At 38.6% G+C, this 26,307-nt stretch overlaps 1 protein-coding gene across 1 annotated transcript in view; it reads right to left on the bottom strand.

The window, feature by feature from the left end:
* Positions 1-26,307, bottom strand: part of LOC150088287 (cubilin-like) — a 1,623,406-nt gene that overhangs the window by 977,486 nt on the left and 619,613 nt on the right. Inside the window, exon 20 of the mRNA XM_090370104.1 lies at positions 10,091-10,300. Within this exon, the coding sequence (XP_090226230.1) occupies positions 10,091-10,300 (210 nt within the window). The remainder of the gene's footprint in view (positions 1-10,090; positions 10,301-26,307) is intronic.

Here is a 26,307-nt window from a genome sequence, read left to right as displayed (position 1 = left end):
CTAATGGTAGTTACCTCTTTGAGTAACTCCCACTTCAGCACACTGTGATCACTGCCACCAAGTGGTTCATTTATCTGCAGATTCTTAATGCATGAAGAATCACTACTGATAATCAAATCAAGAGTATTACTCCCTCTAGTTGCCTCCCGAACATGCTGATGTAGAAAACAATCATCCAATAAATCCACAAAAGCCTTGCTACTGTGTGAGTGACCAGCCCCCAAATTCCAGTCAATATCTGGGAAATTAAAATCCCCCATTATAAGACTCTCTGATTTACTGGCCCACTCTATTTCTCCGAACAGTTTCTTATTATACTCATCAGAGTCATTAGGCCTATAGCACACTCCTACTCTCAATTTTGATCTCCCAATGCTTATGTCACACCAAACTGACTCGACACTGCACTGTCCAGCGGTGTCGACTGGCTTCACTTCCTTGGATTTTATGTGTTTTTTAACTAATAGCATAACCCCTCCTCCCTTCCTATCCTGTCTATCCTTTCTGTAGACATTGTACTCCCCAAATTCCAGTTCTGCATTTCTTATATCTGTGTGACACCACGTCTCTGAAATCCCCACAATATCTGCCTTTGATGTTTTGAGCAATACCTCAAATTCATCAGTTGTAGAATAGATGTGTGGAAATTTGCCTTTAGCCAGCGGGTAGTTGATCGGTGGAACAGACTTCCACACATTTTGTTTTGGAAGTTGATAGCCTAAATTTGGAATGAATGGAGGGTGTAATGGGAGGGCTTTTTTTTTTTTTTTTGGTTGATGCTGCATAAGCTTTCCTTTCTTGCATCGTATGCCTCTAATGCTAATGCTAAGTTAAATTCTGCCTGTCGATCAACATTTCAATAAGCTTTCCTTGTCTGTCTGAGGTAGGGGAACTCCATAGTGGACGGTGGGCATTAAAGTCTCCTGTGAAACAAGATCTTCGATTTCCTGAATAGTATATTGATGATTTGGTGGAAGAAAGATTGAAACCAGTGTCAGAGTAATACCATTTACAATGTGTGTGGCAATGGCTTTTAAAGATCTCTTTTGAGAACCTGAAACCATTATCCACTGTCCAACGATGTGGTCAATTGGCATGCTGTAGTTGTCTATCAATGACCCTCATATAGCATTACTGCAAAAAGATGCTAAAGTCATCTACAAACGAGCACTGTTTATGGTTGGAGGAAGTTGTTCAGTATTAGAGTTAACTTTGATCTCAAAAAAATCTTAACACTTAGAACTGATCCTTGTGGAACTCCCTCTTCTTGGAAAAATTCCCAGGACAGGTTGGATTCCACATGAACTCGGAAAGACTGGTCTGTAAATAAGTTTTTCATAAAAAATGGAATGGATCCCCTAAGACCAATGTTATATATGTCTTTTAAAATTCTGTATCTCCAAGCCTTATTTGGAGATACAGAATTTTAAAAGCTTTTTCCATATCAAAGAAAACCGACAGCTGGTGCTTGAGTTTCAGGAAAGTATCACGAATAGATGTCTCTAGACGGATGCAATGGCTGAGCGTTGACCTGTTCCTTCAGAAGCCAAATTGTATCCTGGAGAGGAGGTTATTAGCTTCTAAATACCACAAAAGGTGAGCATTAGCATTAGCATTAGTAGAGGCATATGATGCAAGAAAGCAAATTTATTCAGCATCAGCCAAAAAAAAAAAAAAAAAAAAAAAAAACCACAACCACTACTCCCATTTCACCCCTCCGTTCATACGAAATACCTGTCCAGCTGAGCCTTAAATTTGTTTAGGCTATCAACTTCAACAACAAGTGATGGAAGTCTATTCCACAAACCAACTGCCCGCTGGCTAAAGGCAAATTTCCGCACATCTATCCGACATCCGTCCTTCCTCAATTTGAATTTATGCCCTCTCAGGCAATTATTATGAGCAAGACAAAGAATCCCATCGGCATTGAGCATGCTCAAGCCATTCAAAGCCTTATACACCTCTATCAGATCACCTCGCTGATGCCTAGTCTCCAGACTCTGCAATTTGCAAAACTTAAGCCTTTCTTTGTAAGAGCAACCCTTTGTTCCATTCACTAATCTTGTTACCCTTCTCTGTACTCGTTCCAGCAGCTCTACATCCTTCTTGAAATGAAGCCTCCAGACCTGTATACAGTACTCAAGGTGTGGCCTGACCAATGCCTTATACAAGGGAATAATCACATCCCTATCCTTGCTAGAAAAATTCCTGTATATCATTGACAAGACACCATGAGCTACTCTTGCAGCTCGTCTGCACTGCTCAGAGAACTTCATATCTGCCTGCACAATTACCCCCAGGTCCTTTTCATTCTCTACCACTGTCAACGTAGCACCACAGAGTTGATACGTTGATCTGGGGTTACTGTTTCCCATATGTAGTACTTTACATTTGTCAATGTTAAACTTCATTTGCCACCTCTCAGCCCATCTGCTCAACCTTTCCAGATCCTGTTGCAGCAGCATAGCATCAGTAGTGTCCTTAACAACTACCTTAACGATGAGCAGTGTCCATTGATTACCACTCTCTGTCTTCTGCCACTCAACCATCCCTTTATCCATAGCAGCAATTTGCCTCCAATTTGTGCAGCAGTCTTCCATGTGCAACAGTATCAAAAGCCTTTCTAAGATCCAAATATATAATATCAAAGTTATTCCCTGCATCCAGTTCTTTTGTGACTACATCATAGTATCCAATCAAATTGGTCAGACAAGACCTGCCCTTAACAAAACCATGCTGTGTCTGAGCTATAACTGAATTCTTGTCTAGATGATCCTGCAGTGCTTCTTTAACCAGTGCCTCCATTAATTTTCCTGGAACCGAAGTTTAGCGTTGATCATTCTTTCCAGGATCTTGCTCAAGCAGTTCTCCAGAGCAATAGGACAGTAATTTTTCAATATTTTTGGATACTTTCGTAGTTTCAGAAAGGCAAGAAGGGTTTGTGCCATATGCCATGAATCCGGAAATGTCTCTTCAAAATAGATTCTATTATAGAGACAGAGTAAATGAGCCATGGATTCTGATGAAAGGTGTTTAATCATCTCATAATGGATGTTGTCTGGCCCAACACCACTCACTTTGGATTGTGAGAGTGCTGCTTTCAGCTCCCACTGTGTGAAGGGCTGATTGTAGTCCTTGCAATTGTTAGAAGACAGCTTCAGGTAATTTTTTTTTATTTCTGTTTGAGTGCGAGGAACCCTGGTGGTAGGATGATTCTGAAGACACTTTAGGAAATGTCTCTGGGATAATATTTTCAATTGCAGTTAGGTCTGCAATTGTACATCCATTACATTCCAAGATTGATGAAGGGTGTGAGGTGTATTTGCACTTCATTTTCCGAACTTTGTCCCAGATGGCTTTGGGATTGGCAGCCCGTGTGAGAGATGCAAATTGGATCAAAGATTCCTTTTGGCTCTGATGTTTAATGTACCGTGCTTTGGCACATGTACATTTGAAAGCTATTAAATTATCCGTGATGGGATAACAACGAAATATTCATCATACTTTGTTTTGAGCCTTTCTAGCTGCTGTGCATTCTTCATTCCACCAAGGTTTTGTAAAACGTGAAAACCAGGGCGATGTCCTTGGGATTGCAACTGCCGCTGCCTGGATGATACTTTCTGTGATGTGCTTTACTAAATCATTAATTGGCCCCTGGCCAACTGTAGTGGTATTGAACATTGCCAGATGCCTAAAGGCATTCCAGTTGGAGTGATCAGTCTTCCAACATGGTATCCTCAACTGGTGGCATTGTCTCCCATTAGAAATGGTGGATAACCTGAGGAAATGATCACAACCATAAAGGTTTTCTTCAACCTTCCATGTACACAGAGGCAGGAGGGAAATGGAGCATATGGAAAAATCAATGGCAGTAAATATAAAGATAACCATGTGGAAAAAGGTGTTAGATCCCACATTTAGAAGAGCCAGATCATTGTTTTCCAGCAATCGCTCGATAATCCAACCTCTTCTATTGATGTCAGAACTACCCCACAGAGTATTATTTCTGTTGATATCCCCTGATAATAGAAAAGGCAGTAGCAATTGCTTAATGAGATCATCAAGGTCTGTCTGGGGGATGTCGTTCCCAGGTGGTGAATCTGAAATTTGTGTACACGGCAATGTATTTGGTATGTACTGTTTTATTTGGCAGGTCAGATAGCCTGCTTTGACTGTTGTGGGAGGTTTCAGTGAGTTAAAGATTATGATGGGTTATGCTATTAGTTAAGAAACACATAAAAACCAAGGAAGTGAAGCCAGTTGACATCGCTGGACAGTGCAGTGTTGAGGCAGTTTGGTGTGACATAAGCATTGGGAGATCAAAATTGAGAGTAGGAGTGTGCTATAGGCCTAATGACTCTGATGAGTATAATAAGGAACTGTACAGGGAAATAGAGTGGGCCAGTAAATCAGAGAGTCTTATAATGGGAGATTTTAATTTCCCAGATATTGACTGGAATTTGGGGGCTGGTTACTCACACACTAGCAGGGCTTTTGTGGATTTATTGGATGATCGTTTTCTACATCAGCATGTTCAGGAGGCAACTAGAGGGAGTAATACTCTTGATTTGATTATCAGCAGTGATTCTTCATGCATTAAGAATCTGCAGATAAATGAACCACTAGGTGGCAGTGATCACAGTGTGCTGAAGTGGGATTTACTGAAAGAGGTAACTACCATTAGGGGTAAAGGGAAGGATTATTGCTTCCGTAAAGGCGACTACGATGGACTGAGACAGTATTTAAATTCTATACAGTGGGACCAACTGATGATGTTACCAACAGCAAATTCAAAATGGGAAGCATTCAAAGAACATATCTTGGAAGCTACTAGGCTTTACATACCAACTAAGAAATATTGTTCAAGGTTTAGGCCAAAATGGATGTCAGATGAACTAATGAGGCATATGGCAGAGAAGAAAAATGCATGGGATACTTACAAATTAACACATGACACAGAAGCCTATGATAGATACAAGTTGATATGCAACCAAGTTACAAAGGAGGTTAGGCAGGCGAAGGCAGATTACGAGAAATCCTTGGCAAGGGATGCAAAGAAAAACAGCAAAGAGTTCTTTACTTATGTAAACTCTAGAAGGAAGGGGATGAATCAGATTGGTCCACTTGATATTGATGGGTCAACTGTTGATGATCCTGCTCAGGTAGCTAACAAACTAAATGAATATTTTGCATCGACATTCACACATGAGGAGTTATTCAGCAAGGGCAATGCCAGAGGTGTATTCAACTCTAGCAGTAAGCTACAGAATCTTGAAATAACTGGGAGTAAAGTGGAGGAGAAACTGTTGAAGATAAACACAAGAAAGGCACCTGGGGTGGATGGGATCTATCCAGTTATATTAAAGGAGGCAGCAAAGGAAGTAAGCAAACCCTTAGCCATAATTATGAGAGCTTCCTTGGACTCAGGGGAGGTACCCATAGACTGGAAATGTGCAAATGTGACCCCAATTCACAAAGGAGGATCAAAGACTGACACAAGTAACTATAGACCTGTGAGCTTAACTTCTGTTCCAGGAAAATTAATGGAGGCACTGGTTAAAGAAGCACTGCAGGATCATTTAGACAAGACTTCAGTTATAGCTCAGACACAGCATGGTTTTGTTAAGGGGAAGTCTTGCCTGACCAACTTGATTGGATACTATGATGCAGTCACAAAAGAACTGGATGCAGGGAATAACTTTGATATTATATACTTGGATCTTAGAAAGGCTTTTGATACTGTTGCACATGGAAGACTGCTACACAAATTGGAGCAGTGTGACATTGGAGGCAAATTGCTGCTATGGATAAAGGGGTGGTTGAGTGGGAGAAGACAGGGAGTGGTAATCAATGGACACTGCTCATCGTGGACTAATGTTATTAGTGGAGTCCCTCAGGGCTCAGTGTTGGGTCCATTATTGTTTTCTGTATTTATAAATGATATTGATGATGGTATATCAAGCTTAATGTCCAAGTTTGCAGATGATACAAAGGTTGGCAGGGTTGTCAAGGACACTACTGACACTACACTGCTGCAACAGGATCTGGAAAGGTTGAGCAGATGGGCTGAGAGGTGGCAAATGAAGTTTAACATTGACAAATGTAAAGTACTACACATGGGAAACAGCAACCCCAGGGCAACGTATCAACTCTGTGGTACTACACTGACAGTGGTAGAGAATGAAAGGGACTTGGGGGGTGATTGTGCAGGCAGATATGAAGTTTTCTGAGCAGTGCAGACGGGCTGCAAGAGTAGCTCATGGAGTATTGTCAATGATATACAGGAATTTTTCCAGCAGGGATAAGGAGGTGATTATTCCATTGTATAAGGCAATGGTCAGGCCACACCTAGAGTACTGTATACAGGTCTGGAGGCCTCATTTCAAGAAGGATGTAGAGCTGCTGGAACGAGTACAGAGAAGGGCAACAAGATTAGTGAATGGAACAAAGGAGTGCTCTTACGAGGAAAGGCTTAAGTTTTGCAAATTACAGTGTCTGGAGACTAGGCACCAGCGAGGTGATCTGATAGAGGTGTATAAAGCCTTGAATGGTTTAAGCATGCTCAATGCTGATGGGATTCTTCCTCTAGCTCAGAAAAATCACCTGAGAGGGCATAAATTCAAATTGAGGAAAGACAGATGTAGGATAGACGTGCGGAAATTTGCCTTTAGCCAGCGGGTGGTTGGTTGGTGGAACAGACTGCCATCCCTTGTGGTGGAGGTTGATAGCCTAAATAAGTTTAAGGCTCAGCTGGACAGGTATTTTGAACGAACAGAGGGGTGAAGTGGAAGTGGGTTTTTTTTTTTTTTTGGCTGCTGCTGCATAAGCTTGCTTTCTTGCATCAAATGCCTCTACTAATGCTAATGCTAATGCTAATGCTAATGATAAGGTTTCTTGTTGGAATTATATTTCAGTCTCTTTGAATATTAATTCTCTTCATCCCTATCACTCCTTGGTTTCTCAGCTCTTCATCTGATACATTTAAGAGGTCCAACTCGGAGATCACTCCTCTGGAAGAATTCAGCAAGTTGTGTAGAGTTACAACTACTGTTATTCCACCAAAAGTTGTTTTTGTTGCTAACAAATTCTGAGAGTGTTTGGGATTTTCTGATTCCACTTAAACCAAGAAATCTAATACTAGGCTGGAAAGTAATATGATGAGAATCCAACTTGTAGGTCTGGATCAGGATGTAAAGAATGTTTGCGACAGAAGTGTGTGGCAGTTGTTTTTGGTTTAGAAAGCTGATATCCATTTTTTTGACCCAAGAGATTATTTTGTTAATGGTGCCTTGTAGTTGTCTTTCAATAAGTCTCATATTTTGAGAATGCCATGACATGGCAAGATTGTCAGCATACAAGCAGGCATCACCTGTTTTAGGTAAGCACTTGGTCATAGAATCAATCCTAAGGGCAAAGAGTGATGCTCAACATTGAGCCTCGGGGAACTCCCTCTTCTCGTACATATGCTCGAGATAATGAAGAATGTAATTGGACCTGAAGGGATCCATTTCCTGGAAAATTCTTAATAAATTTTGGGAGATGACCCCAAAGTCCAGATTTATGTAAATCCTGAAGAACCCCATATTGCCAAGTTACATCAAAGGCTTTTGCAATGTCAACACTAGGTGTTAATTTCTGAGGAATGTGTTCCAGTACTTGCTTCGGCTTTGATAACGAGATGGAAGCATAGATCTTTTTCTCGAGAAACCATACTGACTTGGACTTAGAATGTTTTGAGTCTCTAGAGACTAGCATTAACTATATTTTCCAATGTTTTTCCCAGACAACTGGTTAGAGAATTAGAACAATAATTTTTGGGATCTGGGTGATCTTTCCCTGGTTTCAGGAAGGCTAGCATATAAGAATGGCACCAGCTAGCAGGGTAATACTCCTCTAAGAAAATTCTGTTATACAGTTGTAAGGGGAAAGTTAATGATTCCTCATTTAAATGACAGATCATGGTGTAATAAATTCCATCAGGGACTAGAGCACCACTCTTCATTTGTGAAAGTGCATTATGCAATTCAATCATGGTCACAGGTAGATTATAAGAATGTAGGATGGCAGTATTAAAATTTAGTTTGTATTTTTCTGTCTGGGATTTTAACAATTGAAATGCTGGTTCATATGTGGCAACAGCTGAAAGTGTTTCAAACGAAGTAAATAAGGAATTGGCAATTTCTACGGGTTCAGAAATTTTCTTCCCTTTTACAAGTAGAATAGAAGCTGTCTGCAAGTATTTACCATTAATTCTTTTGATTTTTTTCCAGATGCAAAAGTATCTGTTGATCTGTTTATGGTGGAAGTATAATGTGCCCATTCTTCTTTTTTACTTAGTTGTCTTATATGACAAGCTTTAGCTTTGGCTCTCTCAAACTGTAAGAGGTTGGCTGTGGTTGGATGTTTTTGAAACAGATTTCAATATTTATTCCTTTCTTTTTTAACACTATTCCATGCTTCATTCCACCACATTTTTGGATGAAGCCAGATTTTGGATGACGATTTCAAGGTAGCAGTCTCGGATGCTTTCATTATTTTTTCTGTAATGTAGCTTACTGCAGAATCAATTGTGTGAGTTGCTATGAAGATGGAATCTAATTGAGCTATTTATTGGTATTTAGTCCAGTTAGCCTTTTCAAATTTCCAGGTTGTCCTTTAATGTTACTCTGAGGAAGAGAACTTGTACAGAAAAGTGATAGGATCCACAAGGGTTGTCTTTAATGGTCCAGTCTATGAGAGGAAACATCATTGGAGAGCATATTGAAAGGTCAATAGCAGAGCTTGAGCCAGATGGTAAATGCACGTATGTGTGAGCACCAGTGTTTAAACTAGTCAGGTTATGTTTATCTAAAAATTTTTCAATTTAAGATGTTGAGAACCCCATAGAGGATGATGGCCATTCCAGCCACCCATAATACAAAAGGGAGTAGGTATTTGCCTTACTAAATCATCTAAATCAGCAAGTGCATATGTATGATTTGGTGATAGATACAATGAAACTAATGTCATTGTGATTCCAAAGGTGACACTGACTGCAATTGCCTCTAAAGATGTATGCAGGGGATAGGTCTAGAGGGCACTAGACAGTTCACTACGAGTGCTTACTCTGCCATGAGCTAAATTATAGCAGTTTCTATCTTTTCTACATATACACTGTAATGTTTAATTGCCATAGATATTGTATTTGTGAGATTTGTTTCTTGAATGCATACTGCAACATGCTTATATTGAGATAGGAGATCATAAAAGTCACCTAGGTTACCACGAAGCCCATGACAATTCCGCTGAATAACTGTAGTATCCATTGTTTGGTTTTAACTGGTATCTGCTACTTCTGCGAGGAGCTTGCTTATACCTGTCTATTTTAATGTCATCTTTTGGATGAATTTCAAGAACTGTGTCATCTTCATCTGCTTTTTCATCGATGTCCATGATGTCAGATCTGAATTCATATGTATCAATTCTTTTTTTTTTGTAATAACTGAGAGCAAAGTGACCATCCTTTGCAGACAAGACACCCTCTCCTTAAAAGTGTTTCATTTTGGCCATCCACTTGTATGTCTACATTTTCTAACGCACCCCATCTCAACAGAATTTCTGCTATCACAGTTCTATTTACACAGTTATCTTCATTACTTCTAAGGAGCTAGTAAATTTTGTGATGGGACATAAGTATATGCGACCTGTGAGGTATGTTCTTTTCCTTAACCCTTCAATCCCTGTCTAGTCTCCTCAGACTCATTTTCTTTAGGCTCAAAGTCTGGCTGAAATTTTTGTTTTTATTCTCAACTTTCAGGGACATCTGGATCGAGGATATGGATCACACCACTTACTTCTTCTAAGTTAATGTCATGGATTAACTGCCATTCACCATCCATTAAAGAAAGATCTAAAGCTATATATATATATATATATATATATATATATATAAATATATATATATATATATATATATATATATATATAAAAATTGTTGTTTATCTTCTGTATATACTTGCACATATATATATATATATATGCAAGTATATACAGAAGATAAACAACAATTTTTAATATTTCATTATGAAAACAACAAAAAACATTGGATTACCTGTGTACACTTGAAGCATATCATAAAGACAAGTCCTATTGGAGCCCTCAAGATGCAAGTCTACAACAGATAGCTCGATGTGGTCAGCATGGTATGTATTGAAAATCCAGGTGCAGTTTAAATTTGAATCATAACCATTGGGATAGCCAGGAGATACCACTGATGCATCGGCAGACCGATTAATAAATATACTATTTTCACATATTGGTGCTAATAGGGGAAAGAAAATAAAAAAAAATAATAAATAAATAAAAAAAAAAAAATATATATATATATATATATACATATACGTATATATAATTGGAGAGTATAAAGTAGGTAGATAATGTCAAAGTGCTAACAGAACTGAAATCATATATATAATTTCATATATATAAATAGTGGTATATAGAAAGTGTGAAGTAGAAGTTTGTTACTATTAAACTACGGAATACATGAGAAGTGTATATATATATATGGAATACATACGGAATACTAGAAGAAATTAATAAGAAATGTAGTGATATATGATAGGATAAAGTCACAAAATAAGATAGAATAAGGCGACTAAAATAATATGGAAGAAAAATAAGATCACATTGGGGTGTTCTCACAATTTCAATGTCTTCATCAGAAGACATTGAAATTGTGAAGTAATTTCTTCTAGTTCACTTCTTGCGTATACCATAGGTTCAATAGTAACAAACTTCTACTTCACACTTTCTATATACCACTATTTATACATTATGGTTGTAGGGTACGTTTGCTTAAGCAGTGTCCCCGATCCATAATACTTATTATTATCTTCCTGTTAACTCCAATCACTCTCCACTATTTACTATATATATATGTATATATTAAAAAAAGTAAGAGATTACCTCAATCTTTTTCATGGAATGCTTCCAGACAATTCTCTCCTAAAGTAACGAATAAATTAAGATGAAAAAAACGAATTAATGAATTCTCTCACTCAAAGATACGACAAAATTCGACCCACAATGGAATCGAACGCCAAGAGCCCTAACCTGACCCCGAAAAACATCAAACCACCGCAGCAAGACTATGAATGTGAGAAGACATTGTGTCAGAATAAATAATTAAAACCGCTTCCGATAATAAATAATTAAAAAAAGATTAAAATCACAATTAAAAAGTTAAAATCACAATTAAAATTTGAATGCACACCCAAATTAAATGCACAGCTGTTTCCCTTCCTTAAGCAGACCACGCTTTTCAGCTGATCGCTGTGTTCACAAGATGAGAATATCACGAAGTGTTTGTGTGCGTGGCTCTGAAAATAGAGAGATTATTTGTATTGATGTATGCATAAAAAAGACCAGAAATCCAAAATTAGGTAAGGACATTGCACATTGATAGAATTTTTGTGTAGTTTCATTTCAAGCATTTCAGCAATCAATATCTCTTACTTTTTTTTTTTAATGTATTGAAAAATCGTGGAAGTTAGTGAGCCTTTCAGCTTTGAAATTTTTTACTAATATATATATATATATATATATATATATACTTTTTGTTTATGTAAAAGTTGTGTTAGTTAAAAGTTATTATAGTTAAAAGTCATTAACTGGCTGTTTAGCTAATGGGAGGCAAAATTAGTTAGGTAATTAGGTGAGAAATAGACACTCCTGCCCTCGTATTACACTAAAAGCTCAGAGTGTGGAAGAATTTTAGTTGTAGGAAAGTAAACAGTATATGATTGAAGAATATAAAGCTGGTGCTCAAGTTAACTGGGAGTGCAATTTCCAGTCTGTGCTAGTAACTACATTGGACATGGTAGATATATGCATACGGAAGTGGTTGTCTGTATATCTATATGCATCAAAATCTTATAATTAAAATTCTATTTAACATCTATTAATTTAACATTCATGAAAATTACTCATACAAAAATCTGAGTGATTTTTGTATGAGTGATCACTGAATTATGACCACGTATCTAATACTTCACAGATCTTCCTTTTGCCCTCAGTGCTGCAGCTATCCAACATGGCACTGATTCAACAAAATGTCAGAAACATTCGGGAGGTAGGGAAAACCAAGCTGCAATGCAGGTATGGAGGTGATTGGTGTATCCAGAAGCCATCATCATTCTTCTCTTTCTTGCTTTCTTGACGATTCCCTTCTACTTCTCTCTCTCTCTCTCTCTCTCTCTCTCTCTCTCTCTCTCTCAGGGTAATGTGGGAATTTTTTTTGGCTGGTGCAGCATAAGCCTCAGGCTTCCTTTCACCATATGGCTAATAATAATAATAATAATAATAATAATATGACTTTCCATAGTGTCCCACAAGTGCTCTATGGGATTGATTCGGTAGGAGTTTGGAGGCCAATCGATATGCTGCAATTCAGAACTGTGTTCCTCTAACCAACACAACAAGTGCCTGATGGCTCTTGTCATCTACTTCGGTGCATTGTCATCTTGGAAGACGCCATCACCATATTCAGGAAAAGTGTAACACAGTGGGGTGTACACAGTAAGCAAGCAGTTGACGATGGCAGAGACCACTGATACGTTGTTACACATGCACCACAGGTCCAGGTTCCTGCCAGCAAAACATGCCTCACACAATCACGACCATCCGCAGTGTAGAGTAAATAACGTGACTCATCCAACCAGCACATTTTCTTCCAGTCTTCTAACATCTAACTTGCATGCTCTTTGCACCAGGCGAGTCTTTTACGCCAATGAACCTTGATCAGGAGAGGCTAATGTAGGGGTCGTCTGCTGGTATAGCCCATACGTGCGAGCGTGTGATGCATGGTCATGCCAGATATTGTTCTGGGTTGGCCCATATTGTATTGGGTAGTCAACTGTTAAACACTGCTGCACCTGTTCGTTTGCCTGTATGAGTCGTCAGACCCAGCACTCACTTCTAACATCAACCTTTCGCTGACCTTTGCAATTTTGCCATCAGGTCATTGTTCGACCATTTTGATGCCAGTCCTGGTAAACTTTAACTATGGCTGCTCTCGAACACCCCACCAGTTCAGCCGTTTGGGAAATCAAGGCAACAGCTTGTAGAGCACCCACAATCTGTCCTTTATCAAAGTCCGATAAATCCTTCCTTTTACCCAACATGCTCAGAATTGTACAACCTGCTGAACTACTGACACCTTATCTATGCTGTGTAGGCTGACTAACTCCACACTCTTGTACCTCACGTTGTCAACGGGTCGCATTCAGTTTTCATAGGAGTGGTCATAATTGAATGGTTACGTTTGATGAAAAATAAAAACAAAAAAAAACAAAAAATGAATAAGCAAGGTATGACAAATGCACCAAAATACACAAGGTAGCAGTAAAGGATGCAAAAGTATATAAACATGTAAGAATAGATAAGTCTGATAAAGTTTGCAAAGATGGAGGTAAAAGTTCTTGGGACTTTATGTCCCAAGAACTAGAAGGGTAAGGATAGTAGAAAAAAGAAGTAAGGTAGATCTGAACAAGGCAAAAGAATGTTAATATACTAAATGATGAATTAAGAAAATTATGGACTGAATTGCAAAGCCAATTTGAAGGTGAGGGAACTGTAAAGTAAAATTATTAATATCAAATGATTAAACAAAATAAAGTAAAATAACATAAAGGTGGTAAAGCTGTCATCAGATATGGGTAGGCAAATTTAGTTATAGGTCGAATACAGGGAAGGCAAAAATACAAAGTCTGATGTCAGCAGAAGTAAAAATTGATACGTGCTTAGGTATTTCATCAGGGGACTAACACCTAACCATGTATCAGGAATTGCATTTCTATACTTGTCCATAACAGTAGAAGAAAAGTAAAATAAAGTGAAAAATCAAAAACTAGCACATTCTTTTACAGTATGTACAAGGTAGTCCCTTTTACAGTATGGACCAACATAGTCAGTCTATCTTCCAGTAGACACACCGGTTCTTCTATCGAGATGGGCCAAAATGTCAGTCAATTTTATTAATATTCAGTTTGTTGGTCAAGTATTATAGTTGGTTTTCTTCTTGAGTTTTAGTGACATTTCATATAATTCGGAGCTGGTGCTATCTTCAAGCACTGCTAAATTTCAATTAATTGGCATATTCTAAAATTTTTGTTATTTGGTATTGTATAAATTGGCTTTTTTCTAAATTATTTTAGGCAGATTCCTTCTGCAATGCCATTTAACTTGATTTCCCCCCCCCCTTTTTTTATGTATAGGTTTATTTTTACTTTTTGCTCTACTGGTTTGCCATGTGACTGGCATTTGTTTCATTTATTTGTATGGCTACATTAGGATTAGCATTAGAATAGGCATATGATGCAAGAGAGCAAGGTTATAGAGCATCAAGCAAAAAAAAAAAAAAAACCCTTCCCATTTCACCCATCCATTCACTCCCAATGGTTGTCTAGTTCTGCCTCAAATTTATTTAAGCTGTCAACTTCCACAATGACAGAAGGAAATTTGTTCCAACTATCATCACCCGCTCATTAAAGGCAAATTTACGCACATCTATTCTACAACCGTCTTTCCTCAATTTGAATTTATGTCTCCTCAGATGATTAATCTGGGAAGGGGAAACAATCCCATCAAGGATTGTTTCCCTTTCCTAGGTATGGATGATATGAACTTACTCATACCATTCAAAGCCTTATACAGTTCAATTAGACCACCTTGCAGGTGCCTAGTCTCCAAACGCTGAAATTTACAGAATTTAATCTTTTTTTCGTAAGAGCAACAATTTGTTCACCTCACCAGTCTTGTTACCCTTCTCTGTATTTGCTGCAGAAGCTCTACACCCTTTCTAAAATGAGGCCTCCAGACCTGTATACAGTACTCAAGGTGTGGCCTGACAATTGCCTTATACAAGGGAAAAATCACTTCCTTATCCCTGCTAGCAAAATTGGGTTTTATCAAGATTGTCGTGGGGTCTTATCAAGACCTCATGACAAGACCCCACAGCAGACTGCTCAGAAAACTTGATATCTGACTGCACAATTACCCCCCCCCAGGGTCTTTTTAGTTCTCCATTACCATGGGTGTATTACCACACACATGAAACATTACTCTGGAAGTTATTGCTACACATATGCAGTACTCTGCATTTGTCAATGTATAACTTTGGTGGCCATCTCTCAGCCCATCTGCTCAAATTTTCTAGATTCTCTTGCAGTAGTATCTGTCATTACTGATATTAACACCCCTACCAACCTTTGTATCGTCCGCAAACGTGGACATTATGCATGATATACCTTCATCAATATCATTGATAAAATTAGCATTAGCATTAGTTGAAGCATATGATGCAAGGAAGCAAGCTTATACAGCATCAGCCCAAAAAAAAAAAAAAAAAACCTTCCCATTTAACACATCAGGTCACTACAAATGTTTGTCTAGTTCAGCCTTAAATTTATTTAAGCTATCAACTTCCACAACAACAGATGGAAGTCTGTTCCAGCAATCAACTTCCCATTGGCTAAAGGCAAACTTACGCACATCTATTCTACAACAGTCTGTCTTCAATTTGAATCTATGCACTCTCAGGTTCTTAGTATGAGCAGGCACAAGTGTGCCGTCAGCATTGAGCCTGCTCAAACCACACAAGGCCTTATACACCTCAATCAGATCACCTCGCAGATGACTACTCTCCAGATGCTACAACTTGCACAACTTAAAGCCTTTCTTCATAAGCGTACAGAAAAGGGCAACAATCTTGTTGCCCTTTTCTGTACTCATTCTAGCAACTCTACATCCATCCTAAAATGAGGCCTTCAGACCTGTACACAGTACTCTGGGTGTGGCCTGACCACTGCCATGTATCATCTCCCTGTCCCTACTAGCAAAATTCTTATATATCATTGACAAGACTCCATGACCTTCCTTGGCAGCTCTGCACTGATCAGAGAACTTCATATTTGACTGCACAATTACCCCCAGGTCTTCTTCACTTTCCACTTCTCTGAGTGTAGTAAACACAGTTGGTACATTTCTCATGGGTTACTGCTACCTATATGCAGTACTTTGCACTTTTCAATGTTAAACTTCAGTTGCCACTTCCCAGCCCATCTGGCTAACTTTTCTAGATCCTGTTGCACTAGCATACTGTCTTTAGTGTCATTAACAACTGTGCCAACTTTGCATCATCTGCAAACTTGAATATTAAGCCTGATATACCTTAATCGATATCATTGATAAATACACAAAACAACAACAAACCCTAGTGGGACTCTGCTAATAACATTAGTCCACATAGAGCAGTGTCCATTTTTTATCACTCTCTGCCGTCTCCCATTCAACAATACCTTTATCCATTGCAGTAACTTTCCCTTAATGCCAAACCACTCCAATCTTGTACAGTAGTCTTCCGTATGCAACAGTTTCAAAAGCTTTCCTGAAATCCAAGTATATGATTTCAAAATAATTTTTTGCATCCAGTTCCTTTGGGACTACATCATAGTATCCAATGAAATTGATCCGACAAGACTTCCCCTTAACAAACCCATGCACTGTCTGAACTATTGCTGCTGTCTTCTCTAGGCGATCCCGTCTCACCTCTTTAACCAGTGATTCCATTATTTTCCCTGCAACAGAAGTTAAACTAACAAGTCTATAATAATTTGTGTCAAGCGTTAAATCACCTTTGTGAATTAGGGATACATTTGCCAATGGGGCCCTGCCATGACTCTAAGGATGCTCTCATAATTATGGCTAAGGGATTGCTTACTTCCCTTGCTGCCTCCTTCATTATTACTGGATAGATTCTATCTGCCCCAAATGCCTTTTTTTATTTTTAACTTCAACAATTTCTCCCCCACTTTGCTCTCAGTTATCACAAAATCACTTAGCTCCTTGTGTAACTCCTCATGTGTGAATTTAGATGCAAAATACTCATTCAGTTTATCTACTGCTTGAGCAGGGTCATCAACAGTCGAACCATCTATGTTAAGTAGACCAATCTGATTCATTCCCTTCCTTCTAGAGTTTACATAAATAAAGAACGCTTTGCCATTTTTCTTTTCGTCCTTTGCCAAAGATTTCTTGTAATATGCCTTCACCAGCCTAACCTCCTTTGTGACTTGATTACAGACTAGGTTATATCTGTCACAGGCTTCTGTGTTGCCTTATAATTTATATGTATCCCATGCATTTTTCTTCTCTGCCAAGAGCCTCATTAATTCATCCAACATACATTTAGCCTCAACCTTGAACAGTATTCTTTAGTTGGTATGAAAAGCCTAGTAGCCTCCAACATTAAGTCCCTGAAGGCTTCCCATTCAAAATTCACCGTTGGTAACATCATCAGTTGATCCCCCTTTATAGAATTTAAAAACTGACTAAGACCTCTGTAGTCACCTTTATGAAAACAAAATCCCTTCCCTTTACCCTTGATTGTAGTTACATCTTTAAGTAAATCCCACATCAGTACAGTGTGATCAATGTCACCTAGTGGTTCCTTTATCTGAAAATTACTAATGCATGCATCATCACTGCTGATAATCAGATCAAAGGTATTACTCCCTCCGGTTGCCCCTCGAACATGTTTCTGCAGGAAACAATCCTCCAATAAATCCACAAAAGTCTTGCTAGAGTGCGACTGACCAACCCACAATTTCCAATCACTATCTGGAAAGTTAAAATCTCCCATTACAAGACATTCTGATTTACTGGTCCATTCTATTTTTCTTCATTAATAACTGTTCATTGTACTTGTCAGTATTATTAGGCCTATAACCTACTGCTACTCTCATTTTCCCTATCCCAGTGTTTATGTCATACCAAATAGACTCAACATTGCATTGTCCACCAATATCAATTGGATGCACTTCCTTAGATTTTATGTTTTTTTTAGTGAACAGCATAACCTCTCCTCCCTTCCTGCCTGGCTTGTCCTTTCTGTACACAATGTACTCCCCAAATTCGAATTCTGTACTGCTTATATCTGTGTGATGCCATGTCTCTGATATCCCAACAATATCTGCCTTTGATGTCTTGACTAGCACTTCAAGCCCATCAATGTTTATTAACTATACTCCTAGCATCTGTGTACATACAAGTATATATGCCCTTGTTCTTACTCTTAGTTACCCTAACACAGCCCATTTATTATTTACTTGTTCCATGATGACTTTCAGAAGCTCTTTAAATCCACAGCAACTTGCTCTCTAGGCTGCTGCTCATTACAATAGAAGCAGTTTAAGAATCACTTTCAATTCTGCCTACGGCTACCGTTACTCTTTTAGTCTGTGAATCCCCCCAAACTACCAGTTTTCCGACCCACCTAACACTGCCTCGATAGCATCAGTAAATATTCTTGCTTCCTTTCTATTTAAGTGTATCCCATCCTTGTAGAAGCAAATCTCTTCTGTTAGCAAACACAGACCGCAATGAAAAATATTCTACCCCGTAGTCTTGCACAATCTCTCCAGGGTCGAACTGATTGACAAGGCTCTCATCATATACTCCTTCCTATCGTGTCTGGGCAGAATAGCAGGCACTTTCAAATTTAACCCTAACTAGCAACTTTTTTTCAGCATTGACCTGTACTTTTAAGTAAATCTGCAGATCTCTTACTCTTTAGGTTATTAGTGCCAATGTGTACAACAATATCACCTTTTCTGCCCTTACAAGATGATATCAGTTCTACAATGTCATCAACTTTTGCCCCTGGCAGATATACCCTGGTCCTGTCCACCTATCCTTTTGCATAATATATTCCCCATCTCCCTGACAATAGAGTCACCAACAATAACTAACTCCTGTGGGAAACCAGTGCATTCTGCGTTGGAGATTGCCGGTGTGTTGCCTGATGCACTGGAATGAGCTCTGGCATTGAGTTGGGAAGCTGAGAGCTTGATGGGCTCCTGATATTAATTTCTTCAAGGTCATTTACCCTACAACTCAAACTCTCATAGATGCCCATCAGAACAGAGTTCGTGCCTAATTTCTTCACAGTCTCTGCAACTAGCACACACAAAAACATCTTCCTTGGCTAGATCATGTCCTGTTCTATACAGGTCTGAAAACCTTTCACATTTCACACATTTTTTTTTTTTTTTTTTTTATAATATGATGCGTTTTAGAATCGCCCCCTTCAGTTCTCCCCCGAGCCACAGTATTACCGCTACTTTGTGCTCATTGCTTTGCTGCTCTAGTCTGGGTCATGTTTCTGTTTAAGTACAATTTAATCGACAAAGAAATTTAATAAGATTAATAAATTTTATTGATAATATTTACTAATCTAACAGATTTATAATACGCTGCTATGAATTTTGCTATCTAGTTTTACGTTAAACCTTATGGTATTCCATATCGTATAACAATGGCGGCAAGTTATGAATGTTGTTGTTGTTGTTATTTGGTTTTTTTAGGAGCATTAGCAACTAAGGCCATATTGCTCCGGGATATGCGGTAGTCATTCCCTGACCTTTCCGCATCCTCCGTATTTGGTGATGACGGGCTGGAACACGGGTCTAATCAAGAAGCATGTGCTATGCACTGCTGCTCCTTTCCACCTGGCTACGGAGGCACCTAGTTATGAATGTAAAATCTACAGACACTAAGTATTAACTTTCAAAATCGCTATCTAAATTCAAAATAAACCACGGAGTTTGGCTAGAACTATAAAGCTATAAAGCCTAGAACTTAAAGCTACTTATAGAAAATAATTTAGTATAACAATTAAGTGAATAAAACGACTAAATATAAATGAAAACTTAGTATTCTCCAGAGCTGCAAAAATCTTGACCAACATGATAGTAACCGTGTACCGAAACTCACTTTCCATGTATTCAATTTACTTTTTGTTACCACTGGATCAATGATATTGGGGTAGCAGCTGACTGATCTTCGTGTGCAGGTTTTTGTGAGCTTAGTAAGTAGTGGACAAAGAAAAATAAATGACTCTGATGGTGGTATGGCCATATCCATTTGTATGGCTATGGCATGCTTCCCAGAAACTTTCTGTGAGTGTGAGGGCCTGCCATTATTTACTATTTGGATGCATTTGCTGGACTCTTGGTAAGAAATATTCAGCGCTGTTTTCAGTTTTTGGATTTCTTTCTCTTCTTCCACCACTAGTATGATGAAGAGTTTGCAGGGTGCTCTCTTTGGCAATGTGTACAAATTGGCTTTGACGCTGAACATTCCTTGTAGTGGTCTCTGGTACCACATTGAGCACAGGCAGCATTATCACGAGAGGTTGTTTACAAGTGGCCATATTTTTTGGCACTTAAATCACCTCCGTGGTTTGGAATGTATATCCTAATTGAGTAGTTTAAGTAGCCTGCCTTGTTGGAACTTGGAAGTCATGGGGTATCAAATGTAAGAAAGAGAACTGGTGTAGGAACAAGGTTCCTGTCTTTTTGCAATGATATTTGCTTGGCAGCTGTCACACCTTGAACTTTAAATTCAGAGCAAATCTCTTCTTCAGAGACACAAAGAAGAGCCCTGTCTGATATGACACTACATGAAGTGTTGAGTTTTATTGGGGTTATATTGATAGGTATTTCTCCCCATTGATGTGGTTTTCACAATTTGATGGGTATGTTTGGAACACAAGGCTTCCACTAAAATATCTCCCGATCTGTGATATATCAAAATCTGTGAAAAGTCTACATCTCCCGATATAGACTTTTCACAGATTTTGTGGATCCTGCTAACCCTTTTAATCCTTTCTGGATGAAGAAGGGCAATTTTCCCAATTGCTTGCTCCCCCAATCAATGAGGAATGATCAATGAGGAACAGTGGTATCACTGATGATGGTGTATCCTCAGTTCTGGGTCTTTTGATAGAAGTGTTGTCTACAACATCCAATCGACTAGATAGGGGGCCTTGTTGTAGCCCTGAAGGAAGAAGGTGAATGTAAACTGCTTGTAAGAGCAAAATAAAAATTTCTGATACCATAAGTGCCTAACCTACCAAGAAGCTGTTGTTGTTTGTTTTTTAGGAGCATTAGCAACTAAGGCCATATTGCTCCGTGAACATGCGGTGGTCATTCCTGACCTTTCCGCATCCTCCGTATTTGGTGGTGACGGGCTCTACCAAGAAGCCCTATGAGGGACACCCACTCATGAACTAGTAGGTACTGTGCATGTGAATGAGACACGAAGTTCGTTTAGAGCATCATAGCCATATTTTCAAATGTTCCAACTTGACCATTCCAAAACTAAAGGTTGGAGTCTCATTGAGATGCAGTTAACCTTATCAATAAGAACCGCCTACTGATTGATCTCAGTCGGGCCTGTCCAGGACCTCCCTTCTTTTCAAATATGGGGTGCAATACACCATTTTGACCCCTGCTTCAACAAGAAGGGAGGTCCCTGACACCAAGATCTATATTTCTAAGTATCCATGGTTTTTTTTTTTTTTTTTTGATTTGGTAGTTGTTGGCGCATCGGCTTCTGTGGCCATATTGCACCTCCCAAGGTTTTTGCAGTACTTTGATCCAAGCCCGAGGCGGGAATCGAACCCGCGACCTTTGGGTAGCCGAGTGGGTACTTTACCCACTCGGCTAGCCCGGTCGGCAGTATCCATGGGTTGTGCAGGACTGCACATGAGATTTTAGTAATGTAACACTGGAATCAAGGTATGGGCATGGGATCCTATTGATAAGCTATAGCTTAATTTCTTCTTTCAACCAACACTATTTGTAACATCAATAAGAACAATATCACATGGCCTAGGTCCTACAAGTTTTGGGGAGATCCCCCTTGCTACATACGGGTGCCCACTGTGAGGGGCTGGTAATCAAGGGGTACCTGTTAGACAAAACAAAAGCATTTTTTGTGTAATGTCATCAGAACACGTACACCTTTCTTTTTTAAAGATATAATTTTACGCTGTAATTGTTGGTTAAACAGCTCTGTGTTCCTGGGGTTTGAAAGCAATTTCAGAAGGCACCACCATCTAACTTTGCTTCCACTAAAAGATCTCCATATATTAATATACCATATAATTTTCTATTTGCACATATTTTATTAAGTTTTGCTTTGTAATATCAATTGGAGAGCAGAAATGGAGATAAGTTTTGTCTGCATTTGCTATTTAATGAAGGAATAGTGTAATGGATTTACAAAACTCAAAGCTCGTGGGACCTAAAACTTGTAGAACACAGGCCATGTGATGTTCTAATTGATGTTACAAATAGTGCTGTTTTCAAGAAGAAATTGAGCAATAACTCTTCTCAATGTAATCTTCCTTTTCTATTACTTTGTGTCAATGGTTTGATGTTGCCATATGAGTGCTCTGATCTGTTCTAGTTATAATTTTTCAGTGCACATGGGCTACTACTATTAAAATCTACTGTATTGACTAACTGATTAGTGTATTGGTTGTTGGCGATGCACTACTTTGTTTAATATTTGAAATGGCCAATATTGGCCTTCTAATGGGTTGAGGCACAATGATTGGACTATTTTATTTTATGTTTGTTTCAACCTGATCATGTTGTTTTGGCTGCTTTTCATCTCAATCTGTAGTGATATTTCATGAAATTTGGACATTGCAACTGAGGAGGCACTGCTAAATTGTTTTAATTGGCATATTGTAATTTTATATTATTTGATATTTTTATTAATTGACAATTCTTTAAAATTATATTACAAGTGTATTCCTTCTGCAACACCTTTTATCTCAATTTATTCCTACACCTTTCTCTGTTAGTTTCTTTTCTATGTTATGTACAGGTTTACTTTCTTAGTTACGTACAGGTTTATTTTCTATGTTAGGTAAAGGTTTACTTTCTATGTTATGTACAGGTTTACTTTCTTAGTTACGTACAGGTTTACTTTCTATGTTATGTAAAGGTTTACTTTCTATGTTATGTAAAGGTTTACTTTCTATTTCTTAGGTAGTTGGCTTGGCATAGTGCTTGCAATACAGCAGGCCTTCGTTATAATATGGTTTGCTTCATGCTGATTCGCTATAATGCTGTTTTTACATTATAACCCATATTTGACTATAATGCTCTTTTATGAGCATACAGATTGCATTTTGGCATATTTAACGAAATGTTTCATCTGATGGAGTCGATAGCTTGAAAATGAATAGCAAAACAGCATTAACGTTTCCCATGCCGAATTGAGAAATTTTCTCATGCTGAGTAAAATTTTCTCCACACTAATTTAATTGCCATACAGTGATTTGTTACACAGTTACGAGATCAACATTTTAAAAAATTATAAAGAATATTGCTTGTAATATTTGCATTATATGCATTTATCCGAAGTCTAGTCATCACTCAGTACTATATTAGACATCATGCGTAACGGACAATTTACTCGAACACTGAATCATAATTAATGCAACCAATGCAGTTACATTTTCGAAGAGTTAATAATGGTGGATAAGAATGAAAAAGCAACAACATCTGGATACAGTACGAAGACTACAACTGTAAGAAAAAGACTGAATTTGAAAATTAAATTAGTCATTTTGAAGCGTATCGATTCCGCTCAATGACAAGCAGATGTGTACCATAATTTAAGACTGACAGGTTTAACTACAGAAAGGATAGACATGGATAGGAAGGGAAGAGGGGTTATGCTATTAGTTAAGAAACACATAAAATCCAAGGAAGTGAAGCCAGTCGACATCGCTGGACAGTGCAGTGTCGAGTCAGTTTGGTGTGACATAAGCATTGGGAGATCAAAATTGAGAGTAGGAATGTGCTATAGGCCTAATGACTCTGATGAGTATAATAAGAAACTGTACAGGGAAATAGAGTGGGCCAGTAAATCAGAGAGTCTTATAATGGGGGATTTTAATTTCCCAGATATTGACTGGAATTTGGGGGCTGGTCACTCACATACTAGCAAGGCTTTTGTGGATTTATTGAATGATTGTTTTCTACATCAGCATGTTCGGGAGGCAACTAGAGGGAGTAATACTCTTGATTTGATTATCAGTAGTGATTCTTCATGCATTAAGAATCTGCAGATAAATGAACCACTAGGTGGAAGTGATCACAGTGTGCAGAAGTGGGATTTACTCAAAGAGGTAACTACCATTAGGGGTAAAGGGAAAGGTTATTGCTTTTGTAAAGGCGACTATGAAGGACTGAGACAGTATTTAAATTCTATACAGTGGGACCAACTGATGATGTTACCAACAGCAAATTCAAAATGGGAAGCATTCAAAGAACTTATCTTGAAAGCTACTAGGCTTTACATACCAACTAAGAAATACTGTTCAAGGTTTAGGCCTAAATGGATGTCAGATGAACTAATGAGACATATGGCAGAGAAGAAAAATGCATGGGATACATAAAAATTAACATGTGACACAGAAGCCTATGATAGATACAAGTTGATCTGTAACCAAGTTACAAAGGAGGTTAGGCAGGCGAAGACAGATTACAAGAAATCTTTGGCAAGGATGCAAAGAAAAACAGCAAAGAGTTCTTTACTTATGTAAACTCTAGAAAGAAGGGGATGAATCAGATTGGTCCACTTGATATCGATGGGTCAACTGTTGATGATTCTGCTCAGGTAACTAACAAACTACATGAATATTTTGCATCGACATTCACACATAAGGAGTTATTCAGCGAGGGGAATGCCAGAGGTGTATTCAACTCTGGCAGTAAGCTAGAGAATCTTGTAATAACTGAGAGTAAAGTGGAGAAGAAATTGTTGAAGATAAACACAAGAAAGGCACCTGGGTGGATGGGATCTACCCAGTTATATTAAAGGAGGCAGCAAAGGAAGTAAGCAAACCCTTAGCCATAATTATGAGAGCTTCCTTGGACTCAGGGGAGGTACCCACAGACTGGAGATGTGCAAATGTGACCCCAATTCACAAAGGAGGATCAAAGGCTGACACAAGTAATTATAGAACTGTGAGTTTAACTTCTGTTTCAGGAAAATTAATGGAGGCACTGGTGCACTGTAGGATCATCTAGACAAGACTTCAGTTATATTCAGCTCGGACACAGCATGGATTTGTTAAGGGGACGTCTTGCCTGACCAATTTGATTGGATACTATGATGCAGTCACAAAAGAACTGGATGCAGGGTATAACTTTGATATTATATACTTGGATCTTAGAAAGGCTTTTGATACTGTTGCACATGGAAGACTGCTGCAGAGTGGCATTGGAGGCAAATTGCTGCTATGGATAAAGGGGTGGTTGAGGGGAAGAAGACAGAGAGTGGTAATCAATGGACACTGCTCATCGTGGACTAATGTTATTAGTGGAGTCCCTCAGGGTTCAGTATTGTTTTCTGTATTTATAAATGATATTGATGATGGTATATCAAGCTTAATGTCCAAGTTTGCAGACGATACGAAGGTTGGCAGGGTTGTCAAGGACACTACTGACACGATGCTACTGCAACAGGATCTGGAAAGGTTGAGCAGATGGGCTGAGAGGTGGCAAATGAAGTTTAACATTGACAAATGTAAAGTACTACATATGGGAAACAGCAACACCAGAGCAACGTATCAACTGCATTGCAGACGGGCTGCAAGAGTAGCTCATGGTGTATTGTCGATGATATATAGGAATTTTTCTAGCAGGGATAAGGAGGTGATTATTCCCTTGTATAATTCAATGGTCAGACCACACCTAGAGTACTGTATACAGGTCTGGAGGCCTCATTCAAGAAGGATGTAGAGATGCTGGAACGAGTACAGAGAAGGGCAACAAGATTAGTGAATGGAACAAAGGGGTGCTCTTACGAAGAAATCTTAAGTTTTGCAAATTACAGTGTCTGGAGACTAGGCACCAGCGAGGTGATCTGATAGAGGTGTATAAAGCCTTGAATGGTTTGAGCATGCTCAATGCTGATGGGAGCCTTCTTCTTGCTCAGAATAATCACCTGAGAGGGCATAAATTCAAATTGAGGAAAGACAAATATAGGATGGACATGAGGAAATTTGCCTTTAGCCAGCGGGTGGTTGGTTGGTGGAACAGAATTCCATCCCTTGTCATGGAAGTTGATAGCCTAAATAAGTTTAAGGCTCAGCTGGACAGGTATTTCGTACGAACAGAGGGGTGAAGTGGAAGTGGTTATTTTTTATTTATTTATTTATTTTTATTTTTTTCGTCTGATGCTGCATAAGCTTGCTTTCTTGCATCAAATGCCTCTACTAATGCTAATGCTAATATCTGGGAAATTAAAATCCCTCATGATAATACTCTCTGATTTACTGGCCCACTCTATTTCCCTGTACAGTTTCTTATTATACTCGCCAGAGTCATTAGGCTGTTGTTATTTTTGGTGCAAGGGCTGCTTAGACCATATTGCGCCTATCAGTGATATGAAAGTTAT

This window comes from Mastigoproctus giganteus, chromosome 3 (assembly GCF_048544385.1).
Source record: "Mastigoproctus giganteus isolate SK-2022 chromosome 3, ASM4854438v1, whole genome shotgun sequence".
Classification (NCBI taxonomy): domain Eukaryota; kingdom Metazoa; phylum Arthropoda; class Arachnida; order Uropygi; family Thelyphonidae; genus Mastigoproctus; species Mastigoproctus giganteus.
This window is presented reverse-complemented; position numbering and strand designations above follow the sequence as displayed.